Source organism: Poecilia reticulata, chromosome 1, assembly GCF_904066995.2.
Source record: "Poecilia reticulata chromosome 1, P_reticulata-male-v2, whole genome shotgun sequence".
Classification (NCBI taxonomy): Eukaryota; Metazoa; Chordata; class Actinopteri; order Cyprinodontiformes; family Poeciliidae; genus Poecilia; species Poecilia reticulata.
The window spans coordinates 7,504,669-7,519,356 of record NC_088830.1 but is presented as its reverse complement, the minus strand read 5'-3'; the positions used below and the strand labels follow the sequence as shown (position 1 = coordinate 7,519,356).

At 38.6% G+C, this 14,688-nt stretch overlaps 1 protein-coding gene across 1 annotated transcript; it reads right to left on the bottom strand.

Moving 5' to 3' along the window:
- Positions 1-286: 286 nt before the first annotated feature.
- LOC103476211 (platelet-derived growth factor subunit A-like) lies at positions 287-12,703 on the bottom strand. The gene is made up of 6 exons (XM_008428422.3): positions 11,968-12,703; positions 11,603-11,699; positions 6,532-6,639; positions 6,195-6,388; positions 1,660-1,786; positions 287-837 (listed from the first exon to the last, which is right to left on the bottom strand). The coding sequence occupies exons 1-6, from the start codon at positions 12,028-12,030 to the stop codon at positions 827-829; spliced, it is 600 nt and encodes a 199-aa protein (XP_008426644.1). The 5' UTR covers positions 12,031-12,703; the 3' UTR covers positions 287-826.
- Positions 12,704-14,688: the final 1,985 nt, after the last annotated feature.

Below are 14,688 nucleotides of genomic sequence, written 5' to 3'. Positions count from 1 at the left end.
CAACTGCTACAAATTTACCAGTGGTGACAATGGTTTAACACCATTTTACTGCATGACACTTAAAATAATACATCTAACCAAATATTGCATCAAACAGTACGTTGTGATTTTACAAACATTGACGATTGTGATTTGATACAATGTGCTAATTTGCTAATTAAATAAATTACATAATAGCCACAACCATAATTGAGACACATCCTAAATCATGTACTCATCTCCCAGTTGCTTTGCATGTACTTTAAAAACCAGCCCTATTAATCTGATTTTATATAACAACACCAACTTGTGTTTTATATAAATATTTTTATTTGATTCAGTAAAATCCTGCTTCCATTTGTGATGAATAAAAAGTACCAGAAGTAGAAAAAACCCCACAGCATTTAAAAAAAAAGATTATAAAAATCAGGGGATATACATGAATGTTTTACAAGAGGAAGAACAAACGTTGGAGTAGAAAACCTCAAGCCAGTCACTGTTTGAAAAAAAAAAAAAAAAGAAAGATTTCAACCAGATGGTGATCTTTAGTGCTGAGCTGTTACTGTTCAGGTGAAGAAGCAAAGCCGCTGGTTCTTTGATGAACGATGAAACGTATCACACATTCTCTGAGTTGAGAAATGTTCCGTCTGTCCGAAGTACGTCTCTGGGCTTGGAAGATTTTGAGAATTTGCTATTTTGCAACAAACTCTTAAGTGTACACGTCAGGTTCAAATGAGTCACACGAATCCCACACAGGTTCGAGAAAAATGCGTCTCTTCCGCAGCGGGTGGTAACGAAGTCAGAGGTGGATTTTCTGTCTCATCCACTGCAGCATCTGCCTGTCTGCTCACCTGATACCTGGTTAAAGAAGAGACTTTATGAATGTGAGGATGGACAAATTCATGAAGAAGTAAAAGAACTACGTTTTCATTAACCATGAAACAAACTAAAAGTATGAAAATAAATGTGCTTAAAGGAAGCGGGCTAATTTTGAAAATAATAATAATAATAATAATGTTTTTTGAATTAAAGTTATAGCAGTAAGATGAGGTGGCTTTTCCAGCATATTGAAATAGCAGAATTTCTTAAAACTGCCACGGAAAGGCTTTTATCAAATTAACAAGTCACGTCCGGATGTTACTGCTGGTGGAAATGACAAAGAAGACGAGAACAGGAAGTAGTTTTCATTTCTTTTGGACATTGTGCAGCTGGCTCCTCCAGAGCTCTCACTGCATCTCACAGTTCCTAAAAAGTTTTGTCATTGCAAATGTTCCATCCATAGCTTTCCTGTAAAATCACAGACTACTATTTCCCCAAAATGCTGCATATGTCTCAAGTATAAAGGGTTTGTCGCTTCAATGCCAGAATAAGACGCCAGATCAGAATTATAGCTTGACTAAAACTGATGAAGTTAACTGTAGCAAATTAGAGTTTGAAATTTTGGTTAAAAAAAAAATAATTGTTTTGGTGTGTGCTGCTGCCAGTCTTTGCCAGTATTCTACTGAAATTTTTTTTTTTTAATCTCACTGGTATTTTCCTGGTAAAATAATGGTTAATAATAATAATAATAATAATAATAACAGACATTATTCAGTTTTAGTCCAGAGGTACATTTCAGGAGAAGTGTTGATAAATTAGTTTGAGCCATTAGCAACAGGTAGCATTCAGCGGTTTGCTCACCATTATCTCTGTCCTGGTTTTGGCTGATGTGCCGCTTGTTGTTGCACGTGCACTCTAAGTGGTCCTCCAGTGTCACCTCCACCTCCCTCAGTTTGGGCCGCCGCCTCACGTACTCCACCTTCGCCACCTGAAACCAAACACAGAGAAGCATTCAGTTTCTATGCTGCTCAGATCTGGAACAAACTTCCAGACAACTGCAAAACAGCCGAAACACTGAGTTCCTCTAAGTCAAGACTAAAAACCCAACATTGATGACTGTAAAGGATTCCCTTTACAGTCATCAATGTTGGGTTTTGATGACGTGGCATTTTGTACTTAACAAAATGCCACGTCTGTTACTGGCTTCCAAAATTGGTGACAGTATAATATGTTTATGATTTTATGATGTAAAGCACTTTGACCTGCTTTGTTTTTGAAATGAGTTATACAAAAAACTTGATTGGTTGATTAAAATGTAGATGACAAAGAAGCAGGTGAAAAACTTTTTTTCAGCCAATAAAAACAGACTAGCTAGCAGCAATTAGCAACCACTTGGTGGAATAGCACATCTGCTGAGCTCATTATAAAAGATACTTCTCAGGGAAACATTGGTAAAAATGTTGTTAAAGGGTTAATAGAGGAGCCATGCTGTGATGACTTCCTGAAGACGGAGTTTCAGAAAGAGCAGGAGTTTCTTAAAGAGACAGAAGCCCAACTTCAAGGCGTTAAATCAGGAAGTAAAATTTATTTGAAGTCATATGTGCCTGGAAAACACATGATACTGCCCCTTTAAATATGGAGTATTTAAATGTCCAGGAAACGACCTGCGCTCAATATTCAATAAAACATAAACTTGCATAAACTTCCAAATTTCATGGAGAAATTCAGCAAGTTTGAGGAAACATGCTTGTCCGAATGTGATACCCGCGTTTTACACCAACAAAAGGAAACCGTAACAGGTGCTGCACAGAATATTAAGACTGCATCATTTAAAGTTGATTCATTTGTATGTGAATACGTTTTTCTGTATCAAAATATCATTACTTCAACTTAAACTAAAAACACATCAGCTTGAGGCTCCTCCTTAACTTCATGATCTTATGTAACACCTCCAGCCCTATGTAAACAGATGGGTGTGGCTTCTCTTGTTAGGATGAATGAATTGCATTCATAGGGACAAGAGGCTTGATTTCAGTGTCAACACTCACACACACACACACACACACACACACACACACACACATATTCAGTGCTGCAGGAGCTGCTCTTCGTGTGTGCGCAGTAACTTAGTCCTAAAGCAGTTACATAAAGCGCGCGTGCTTTGCGCTCACATTCCCAAATTGGTTGGAGCTTTAGGTCTGATTGCAACAGCATCTCTGCTTCAAGTCTGAACAAATTCATAAACAGCCAAGCCGCCGAGGCAGGGACAGAGCGGGGTTAGCCCAGGTGAGAAACAAGAGTGAGACGCCGCTGAAAGGTGAGCCCTGCTGCTCTGCAGAGGCTGGCCTTAAAAAAAAAAAAGTGTTATTTTTTTAACCTTGAGCCTGGATAAGACAAGGTTTGAAGCTGCAGGATTCAGAGGCAAAGTTGACAATCTGTAAAGTTAAAGTATACTTCATTTGTTCATCATAAGACTGTACAAAGCAAAGTTGCTTCATCAGTTGAGTCCGAGCTGCGGCCTACGGTGGATCCATTCTGACACTGCATGTGTTTGTGTCGATGCTTCGGATGATTTATAGCAATTAACATGTTTGGGGTCACGTAAAAACAGAATGAGCAAAGTTAACCTGATCCCTTCACTCAAAGCTACAGTATGTAACTTTTATACATATATATATATTTTTATATATTTGTCGAAATTGTCACTATTTTGTGTCAATTTAGCATGAGACAGATAATCTGGAAATATAACAATTTCTTTCCTTCTTTCTATTTTGCTTATTTTTATGGGGAGAAGTATTCAGCATCAACAAAAACAGAACATTATCACACTTACAGCATTGGCTAATTTCAAATCTCCACAGCAGATTAGAGGTTAATAATGTGGTTTTCTTGCTCTTTTGCAGTTAATTTTTTTTATGCATGTACGGTAACAAAGATGAAATCAAGGACGGGAATTAAAACCCCACACATCTACGCCCTCAAGGTTTAGATGTTAAAAAGAAAATCTTTGTTAGGAACAGAGAAAAAAAAAATTTAATTGCAGTTGAAAGTTTACAGTGACAGGCTGGTGCTTGTTTAGTATTTATGTAGTTTATCTTCAGTAGCACAGTTTATGTCTGGAGTTGGAACGTTTCTGGCTTTCAGCCACGATGTTGCTAAATGTCATGCAGATTGACCAAGAGAACCCAGTAAGGAAAATAACAATACAGCTTTTTTGTAAAATTATCCTTTGTTACAAGTTTGAGAGTCTCTGCTGTAAGTAGAGATAACAGTTTGAAATTGGGCTCAGCTTTTTAATGTTTTTCATTTAGCAGGATGCCAACTTTGTGCGAGTAGCTGCTCTTTTACACGTTAGAGTGGCATGTAGTTAGAAACATTGCATCTTATCAGAATCGTCTGAACATTGTCAGGAACTCTTCTCATCCTCACTGTGAACTTTATAGAAAGATGCTATCAGGCCAACGGTGCGGCAGCTTCAAAGGCTGCACGGCTTTCTGCCTCAGGCTGAAAAAATGCTGGCAGGCTCTTAAACATGGTGCATTTTACATGATTGTACTTATCTCAAGTTTTTTTCCCCTAAAATTCTGTTTTGTGTTTTTATCTGTTTATTACATTTTTTATACACACGTTAAATAAAATAAATGGATTTGATTAAAGATCTAATAAAGATTACATTTCAAAAAGTATCTGACAATAGACCACTGCTCAAATGAAAATGGTTAATCGGGACAGACTTGTTGATTCTCATCAAGCTTGAAATAAATATATAAAGCAACACCAATGCTGTTTTTCTTCTGAGTCCTGCCATATGGTGCAGGGATGCAGTTGTGACCGTTTACCCTCTGAATGCTGAACCTCGGCACAGGCGAGCGACTTTATTTTTGATTTCCTCTGTGAGCGGTCAAAGAACGACTCCTTTCATCTGAGATTGGGTTTCCAAAGCTTCGAAAATAAAATTCTCCTTCTCTCCTTTGTCTCTGGCAACTCTCAAGCACTCAAAATCTCCATCCAGCTGTCTTTTTTTCCCTATCAAATATTTCAAAAAAGTATCCTTACATCAACTTCAATCAGTTCGTAAAGATCAGAAACATGGATTTAATTCCCATTAATGTTCAACCAATCAATCAATCAAGTTTATTTGTGTAGCACATTTCCGATGCCTCTGCTCTGAAAGCTAACATTTTCATAAACAAACTTACTGGCTGAATCTCAAGCATCAGTAAACACACTCATAATCACACACATACACATGTTTGCGCAGCTATCTTTGGGGGAACTTTTCATTGATTTCCATTCATTTCTACAGCCTAAACCTTAAACTTACCCTAACCATCACATACTTAACCCTAATCAAAACTCAATTCACACCTTAGTCCTAAATATGACCCCTGACCCAAAAACAGCGTTTCCCCTTGTGGGACCAGGCTTCAGTCCCACAAGGAGCAGAGGGTCCCCACAACGTAGTGTCAGGAAAATGGTCCCCACAAGGTATTACAAACAAACACAGGCACGCACACACACGCGCGCACACACGCATACACGCGCGCACACAAACATACACAGTGGTTCAGCTGGTGGAAGGAGTTACTTTTGGCAGATTCTGTGTTTATCTAAAGTATAAAGACCTGCCGTGTGTTTGTTATGTGCGTATAAGTCATGAATGCATGTGTGTGTGTAAGGCTTGAATGCGTGTTTATGTGTAGCTATCCAACAGGGGACATGCGTGTCATTTTACACTCACCAACAGGGGACTCACCGTTGAAGAGGGGACATTTTTGCGTGTGCGCGTGCAAGTCTTGAGTGTGTGCCACTCATGGAGAAATAGCAGAATCCTTTTGTACATGTCAGTCAAGAAGTGATCAGGGTTTACAAAGAACATGAAAGCTTATTCAATGACACTTTGTTTGCTGGTGTCATGGGAAAGCCATATTGTGTTAGTGGAAGATGGTGTTTGAATGCAAAGACGACACAGACTTCAAGTACTTTGAATTATGTACTCTGCTGATTAAGTGTAGCCATCTTTAATCTTAATAAAAAAGGGGGACATAATTCCAGTGATTCAAGGTTTAAACACAAAGATTAAACCTTGGAAAAATCAATTAGAATCACAATCTCACACTATTTTTTATTTTTAGAAGCATTCAATATAATTTAAACCAGTTTAATTTGCAATTTGAATTGATTTGATTTGGAACTGGTTTCATGAAGAGTGGGAATTTTCTTAGAGAAGTAAATTAAAGTTGATGCCCACCTTACAAGATTAATGTTATAAGTGGTATTAATTGTATGTCTGGTTTTTTTACTATTATCTGGTACTGAACGTTCATAAAGAGCTGAATCAGAGCAGAACTGACAGAGTAACGGAAACAGTGAAGTGGGATTTTCCATTTTACCTTGACAGTACGGAGCTGTTTACGCTCCGCCTGGCACCTCATGTTATTCGTGTTGCAGCAGCCGGTGCAGCGGTTCACTTCCACGCAGGGAGGCCAGATGATGAAGTTGGCCGAAGTGGGATCCACCTGACTCCTCGGGATTTCATAAATTGTTGTGCGCACTTTGCACACGGCCGGCACGGCTTCCTCCACCACTGCAGGGGGGGAGAAAAAGACCTCAAACGCTTTCAGCAAGCTGTTGTTGAAGGGCTAGACTGCATAATCTTGCTACATTTGGTGTAGAAACAACTAAAAATTGATTTGAAACAGAATTCTTTTGCAACTCAGTGGGCCTCACCGGTGCTTCTCCTTTGTCTTGTGTGTAAGTGTGGTTTCTTGTGAGTGGGGGAGACGTGAGAGAAGTCCTTGTGGTGGCTGTGTTTGGTCTCCTCGATCACCTCGTTCTCTGGACGGAGACAAAATAGTACACATTGTACTGCTGGGAGCACGGTAAAACACATCTTCTCAAACTCATTTCAGTGACCTTTGAGAAACTTAAGATTTTATCCAGTCTAAACGTGTTTCAAATTGAATTTTTAAAGGAGAAGTACACAATTAAATAACCACATTACATTGCTAAAAGTTCTATATATCAAATATGATTTAAGTGAAATTTTATTTCAAAATTTAATGTCTTGAAATTGGGGCTTCTGTCTCTTTAAGAAACTCCTGCTCTTTCTGAAGCTCCGCCCTCAGGAATTTACAACATCAATCCTCCTCGGTGCTGTGCCTCAAAGGCAACGCTAGGCCCACCCAGGTGTTAGCTAATTGCTGCTGGCTAGTTTGAAGGAGTGGAGTGAAGGCTGCTCTGAGAGGCGAAAGCTCAGAAGCTTGGAAACCGCAGGTCCAAGGAGGAGCTATGCCTCGAAGGCGGAGCTAGGTCCACCCAGCCACCCATCCATTTTGCGCAACTGAATGGTTGTCATGGGAGATTAAAAGATTTCTCGAGCACTCGTAAAAGTATCAAAGCAACAGTTCAGGTATGTTTTGAATGAGGGAATAACATTATAACTTGATGTAAAGCTGAAAAGAGTCAATTTTACATAGCACTGCCCCTTTAAGGATGTATACATTCGTAAATAAATATAGTGGGCTTATAAGCGTCAAAGAAAATCATCAAAGGACAAATAAAAAAAATAAATCTCCACCTTGAATTGTGTCACTTTTTTGTTGTTTTATTAGAACATATACGTTTAATGAAATGTGAAAAACAAAACAGGATGAATTTGAAATTTTTATTCAGAGGAACTTCCTCCTGATCAGAGTTTAAGGCAGTTATTCTAACTCAGTTATGGTGTTAATACATGTCAACATGTCACTCGGTCTTCTCCATGTAAATTTCATCTGAGAAAAACAAACCTGTCCGTGAGCGTGCGAAGAATTTCTTAAATTGAGTTTGAAAGCCAACGGAAGCTGTTTGGGGTCACCCAGAGGTCGTCAGCTGAGGAAATGTTTTGCTGAGTCAGGGTTTGAGACAGTAAGAGTTTAAAGAACAGCAAACCTCCTGTTTCTTTTTTTGGGTTTTTTTGGCACAGATGGTTAGCTGTTGTGAACTGAAATATTTATCCTATTTTGGCCATCAGAAACAATATTGTACACGATGAGTTCAAGGCTTCTGGATGCTGTTTGAAACTTGTGTTTTTTTTGTGTGTGTGACAGCGACTAAATGACACATTTGACACATTTAGGAACTGCTTATTTCAATCTGACTGGATTGTATTATTATGAATTTGATTGTGTATTTTTGTATAATAAGAAATAAAAAATGCTTGTTTTTCTTCTAACATGCTTTGAAATCAAATTTGTTGTGAAGTTTTGTTACATAAATGTATAAAGCTGGTCTACATCACTCTTGGAAGATGAATAAAAAAGTAGGCAGGTGGAACATATCACACATGTTGGTGTCCCTCAGGGTTCTGCTTTAGTTCCCAGGTTTTTTCCCACACACAAGCTTCGTTGGGAGCGATATGATCAGGAAATGAGCAATTATTTTCATTTTATTGATGATGAAACCCAGTTTTAGCTTTCTGTTGAGGCATAAAAGACTATTCACCCGTTGAATTAACAATCTATTAGGTCAAACCAAAGTTGTTCTTTAACTCCAAGAAACTTCGAAAGTCCAAGTTTGGTTTCATGGTTTCTACTGAGGTTAGTCCATGTACTTCCAGTGAATAATGAAGTTCCAGTGAATAATGAAGTTCAGAACTGTCTCCATCTTTGTCAAATCTTCACGGTGAGATTGAAGAAAAATGAATTCATGGATCCTTCCCTTATAGACTGGAATACTGCCGTAACAATTGAGCGCTTTCTGTTTTGAATCTATGAATTAATTTTGAAAATTCAACTGATTCACAGGTATAGAATGAGATGCAGTCTTCAAACCTCTGGAATCAACTAATTGCCTGGATCTTCAATATCTATTTACTCTTTGCTTTTAAATATAGACTAAAACCCAGTTTTGTCAATATTTCCAGTTTTTACGAAGTGTTTTGTTTCCTACTTTGTTAATCATTTTACTTCCTTTAAAAAAAACCTCACATTTGCTGAATTGAAACTTTTTTTTCTTTCGTTTTTTGCTTATTTCATCACTGCAGTACCAGATCTACATCTAAGCCTCTATAGTGTGAATTCAGCAGTTGATGACGGACTTAAAGATGATTGACAAATGTGTGTGTCACCTGCACACATTTGTCCAGACATCTAACAAATCAATAACAAAAACTGTAAAGATGACTGGTCCGACAACTGAAATTGGCAGGACACCTCTTACATTACATTACGTTACATAACGTTACCCCTTACAACATTAGAGATAGGCGACGCTGATTCCATAAAAAACAATCACATCTGTTGGAGAAATGTGATTCTATACAAAGAAAACCATGTTCAGAAAAATCATATTGTACAAATTTGCAAACGACTCATAATTTCCACATAAAAGCTGTTTGTACAGCTTACCCCGACCAAGAATCTGCAGCTCAAATTTCTTTGTGGTAATGACCCTAACTCTAACTTGTTTCTGTGACGGTGCAGATATTTTTTGTTAGTGCAGATATTCACACAGCGTGCTGGCTGACCCGACAGAGTCCGCCCCTGACCGTCTCCCTCTCTCCGTCTCACTCCTCTTGTGGCCTGACACGCTGGAATTCCAGCATGAATTATACATAGCAACACAGCAGCCTTGCAGCGAGCCCTCCTCTTAAACTAATAATGGGCAGCATGACAACAGTATAATGAAGTGAGCCACTTGACCCCCGCTGAGCCTGGGGAGCTGTCACATTCTGAATTTGCATCTCAATGATGCCAGGATTAATGGTGGCACCGATCTTTGCCGAAAGACAAGAAAAAAAAAAAAAGAAGCAGTGAACGTCTCACGAGAAATGAAACGATTTAAGATGCAGGAAATTTTTGAAGTATTGGAGAAGTCAGGGGGGATTTTTTGTGTGTGTGCTTTTGTTTTTCTTCACTAATTCATCCAAATGTGGTTTTGTGTTCTCTGTTTGCACTTCCAGGTCAAACATTTAGCTAACAAGTGGAAAAGGAACAAAGATGATTTAAACTGGTTTTATTTTAAAAAAAGGAAAAGGTTTGGCTTCCAGCAGCATCTGGAAAGGCATCCCAGTGATGAGATGACTCACTATCTTCATATTCTGCCATGAACCACATGAAAATAATACTTCAATCTTTCAAGGAGCAAACGGAGGTCAAGGCAGGGCAAAGAACGGCAGACGCTAGCTCCCGGTGGCTAACGCTTCATAACTAGCCAAGCTACTCTGGATTCAAAACTAGAGGTGTTTTTCAAAGGGTTTCTGTCAATGTTGTTTTAAAACAAGAGGTTTGTAAACTACATTTGTATAGACAAGAATCAAATATGTTTCCTGTATGCCTAGAATACTTTGACTATCAGCAGAATTTTGAGCTAAACCAAGGCTTCAAAATGTTAGCATTTCAAAAACCACTAAAATGCTGAGTCATTACGCTCCTATATTTCAAAGACCTCTTGATGAGGTATTGTAAAACGTTTTCTCAGACTGCAAGAAGCACTGTTTAAGCCGGCACTGTCCCTCCCCCAACCGTTGCTGAGCACTGTTGGTCAGCTAGCTGAAAAAAAAAGGCAGCTGCACTGTTTTTAGCATAAATTAGCCAGCTAAAATCTGCATCCTAAACTCCCAATGTAACTCTGTAAAGACAAGAAGGATAAAATAACAAACATTCTATGTTTGTATATCAAAAATATTTAATAAATAATGAGATGCAACAAAAAAGGATTTTACATAAAATCAAGAACATTATGGGCAACCAGTCTCTGCCAATTCTCTTGAGAAAAAAATAGTTTCTTTAGTCAGAGGCTCCTTCAAATTCGCTGTGAAACAGACTGCTACAGGAGATCTTTCCTGCCCATACCCATAACCATCTACTATAACTTTTTGAAGAATTGTGAATTAATATGAGTTAATTTAACTTTGGAATCAATAACATATTTTTGAATTTGAACTGACAACCAATAAGTAATTGGACTTCATAAAAATAAACATTATTGGCCTCTGCAGTAACAATAACTATATTTTAATATTAAAACGGCAGTAGAAATAATTGTTTTTGTTTGAAATGACTACGCCCCTTCTGGTAACTCAGACCCACCCAAGACTAGAGCCTTGTGGGACCCCTGAAGGAAAGTCAGAGAAAAATGATTTATTCCTATTTATCTATATTCTTATTACATTGTTTACATGCTTAGAAACTATATTTATTTCTACTTTTTCACTTTACTTCTACTTTCTAAATGGAAAATGAAACTATGTTATTGAAAATTCCTTTCAAAGCAGTTCTTGCATGAATGTTGCCATCGGCCAACTCCCCATTGACCGTGTGAGAATAAAAACATTAGAAATATTATATTTTAAGGCAACATTGATAGACAAATAAGTTGTTGCTTCTACATGGTGCTTGGACACCCATTGTTTAAATGCCCCCCCTGTGAAAGAGCCCATGTCAAAATGTAATGGTTTGGAAAACATTTTAAGTGTTATTTCTTTAGTCTACTGTTTTGTGGTTATACATGAGTTACCTCATCTCATATTTTAAATTAAAAATGTAACTCAATTGGTTTAAACTCCCCTGTTGTGTTCATTAATCAACGTACTAACGGTCAGTATCAGACGGAGGACTAGCTAAAAAAATGCTAAGTTGGTTTACTGCTAATTTAGTGGTTTCCAGGGTGTTTTCGTTACCTGTAGTTCATTTGTAACAAGAGTAACTTAAATCATATCTTTCGCCGAATTAGTTTTTAATAATACATTTGTAAGGACAACAGGTGATTTGGAGGAGGGCGAGATGCTATATAAAAATAAAAAAAAACGGTGCTTTACCTACGGTGTCCATTTCTAGCAGCCGCTGGAGGTCGCTGATGCTGCGGATCTCGCTGTGGGATAGCCGCTCCAGCAGCTCCTGAGGGAGAGGAGTCTCCTGTACAGACACACAGTTATCACATTAATTCAGAATAAAATATGTAAGTGCGAAGTGGTGCAAAAATATTAATCGTGTAAACATCATTTAAACTAAAAAAAAAAAAAAAAAAAAAAAAAAAAGACCTGAAGCAAACTCTGGTTTGCTCTTTTGCAAAGCAACAAAAGCACAATTTGTGGTAATCCTACACGCGCCTAATTAAACTGCAACGTGAAACTGCGTCTCAAATCTGAAGATACGTCGGCGAGTCGTTATTTCCAAGGCTCACCTCGGCAGCGGTGCGTAATAGGCAAAAGTAGCCGGTCAGGAGGTGGAAGACCGCGGCTTTCATCTCCTCTCAGGTCCGCTGCATGAGCACGAAGAGGCGAAACTCCGGTGCAGGAGCCGGGCTGCTGCTCCCTGGTCCTCACAGCTTTCAACCATCCCTTGGAAGGAAAAGCTGCCTCCAAAACCTTAGACGAGGTGACTCCAGCTCAACATTCAAGTCAGGTTTTAGACCATAAGAGAAATTAAATGAAGAGTGCGGTCTGGTGCTTCTGATACAAGTCACTTTAAGTGACAAAATCACAAAATCTTTTCCAAGAGAGATTCCCAATAAAAACCCACTAGCAGAAAAAACATCTTAATGGGAAAACTCAAATAAAACGGAGGCTGATGATCTCCAGCAGTTCTTTGCTTCAGATTCACAGGTGAACAAATAAAGTTGATCAAAAATATATACAAATACTTTTTACACACATCCAGAAATCCAGTTCTGTTCACAGCGGGATCCGGTCCAAATTCACACACTTTATTCCACCTGCAGCGTTTGGTCTAACCCTCAGCGTGTCGACGGAACCACGAACATGTGGAACCTCTTCTGCTTCAATCAACTGCAGCCAAACTGAAACAGTTGGTAAATATGTCCGGGAATCCGCAGCGCAGCCCCGGACAGGAGATGGCAGCGAGCTCCACGAGCGGCTGGGATCTTCGGGGTGAATGAACACGAGATGCTTCAGTCCCAGAATATAACGCCGCGCGCCCTCGAGGCTCTGGACGCGTGAGCGCGCTTTGCGTAACGGTAGCCACTTGGCGGCCACAATGCCTTTTTAAATGAGATTTTAACATTTATGGGTTATTTCTGGGCCAAATAATGTGTAATAATAATAATAATAATAATAATAATAATAATAATAATAATAATAATAATAATAATAATAATAAAGTAATAAAATACAGAGTCAGACGGGACTGAGAACTGTCGATATTTGAGCCCCCCCCAAAACAATGTCAATGAAGACAGAAAGAGAAACAAATACAGAGGAACTCTATCATTTAGCTGATATACGCAATATTTACATTAAACATTGTTACAAAATCTATATGAGCCTTCTTTTTTTTTTAGAAGTGGGACGCACCACCACAATCAAACAAAACCAACAGCTTGGTGACGTTGATGTACTGCAGTGATATTTATGACATGGAAGGTGATTCATGACCTACTAAACAATCTCCACACAAGTTTTTTTGAGAGTCCAAATCACATAGTTGGAAACAGGTTTGCAAAAGCCACAGACGCACGAGTCTCAGGAGCGTGAGGGAGAGGAAGCAGGAGTGTGTGTCAAACAAATTAGCAGCCATGTCGGATGCTGACTTTCTGTGAAATGAAGGGCATTGACGATTGTTCATGCTGGACAGAATAACTGGGCTCAGATTTTCTGCTCCCATAGTCCATCACATGACCAAGGTTGCAGAAACTTTTAGTAAAGAACCAAAAAGTTTACATATATGATGTTTTTAAATAACTGGAGACATCAAATCAAACGGAACTGGATGATTTTCAACATATTTGTGATCAGACAGTCGAAAAAGAAAGAAATTGGATCAGTTAATGAACTAATTCTAACAGATTCTGCTCATGAAAAAACTATTCGGTTTGCAGTTCAATCAGGCTGTGAGAGAGCAAGACTATTTGTAGCTAATAGGAAGGCTGAACACGATTTGTCAAACTATAAACATTTGATAAATTTGCATAAAATATTTCCAGTGCTCTATTTATATCTTTTAAATCCCCTATAGAGAAATTATAAACGGACAGAAACATTATGAACAAGTGAGAGCTTAAAAACCAGAGATCAGAAACATGCTGCGAAATTCAGACTTATGAATATCTATAAATGTTAGGTTCTGTGTGTTTCTATGTTTTGAGTTTGAGTTTCTTTCTGTGTCTAGTCCTGTGAGTCTCTGTGCTGTCTTGATTGATCCCAGCTGTGTCTCGTTCCTGTGATTACCCTCCCAGTGTATTTAATCCCACCTGTTGTCTGTGTTCCTTGTCGGATCCTCGTCGTTTGTCAGTTGTTGTCTTTGGTCGTCGTATGTCCGTAGTCAGTAGTTCTCAGTTGAACTGGATAGTCCTGAGGCTACTTTGCTCCATGTTCAGCATTTTTGTCAGTTGCTACCGGTATTTCGCTGTATTGTCTCTGCCGTGCTGCCTGATCTGGACTGCTTTGAGCCACATTCATCATTAAATTCATCATCTTCATCACAACCTGGGTCTCTGTGTTCGTTCTCACCACCACAAACCACACTCATGACAAAATATTTCCCCCTGAAGAGATGAGACGATCGAATGAGTGGAACATCAAACCAAACTGTTTCATGAATGACCTTTTGTAATTGTAATGGGACGTTTTCCTGAGTTTACGAGATCTTACTTTGATCGTACTACATCGTACTCAGGATCCGTTCACACGCTGCGTTAACGACAAATCTGTCAAATCTGATGTTTGTTTTGATCATGAACCCAAATGCAGAAAGGCAGAGATGTAGTAAACAAAGGAAGTTTAATGGAAAAATGATGGATAAGCTTACAAAAAGCACAGGGAGCACAAGGAGCCAGAGCAGAACAAAAACCATAAATCCAAGAAAAAAAAAACCCAGCAGGGAACACGGGGGAAGAAACGAGAACGGAGAAAATTACAGGATTTAACAAGAGAAATTAGCAAAGAGT

Coding starts and splice junctions, on each gene's coding strand:
- LOC103476211 (XM_008428422.3), bottom strand. CDS start 12,030: ATGAAAGCCGCGGTCTTCCACCTCCTGACCGGCTACTTTTGCCTATTA. Junction 11,700..11,967: donor TATTACGCACCGCTGCCGAG/GTGAGCCTTGGA, acceptor GTGTCTGTACAG/GAGACTCCTCTCCCTCAGGA. Junction 1,787..6,194: donor AACAGCTCCGTACTGTCAAG/GTAAAATGGAAA, acceptor GTTTGGTTTCAG/GTGGCGAAGGTGGAGTACGT.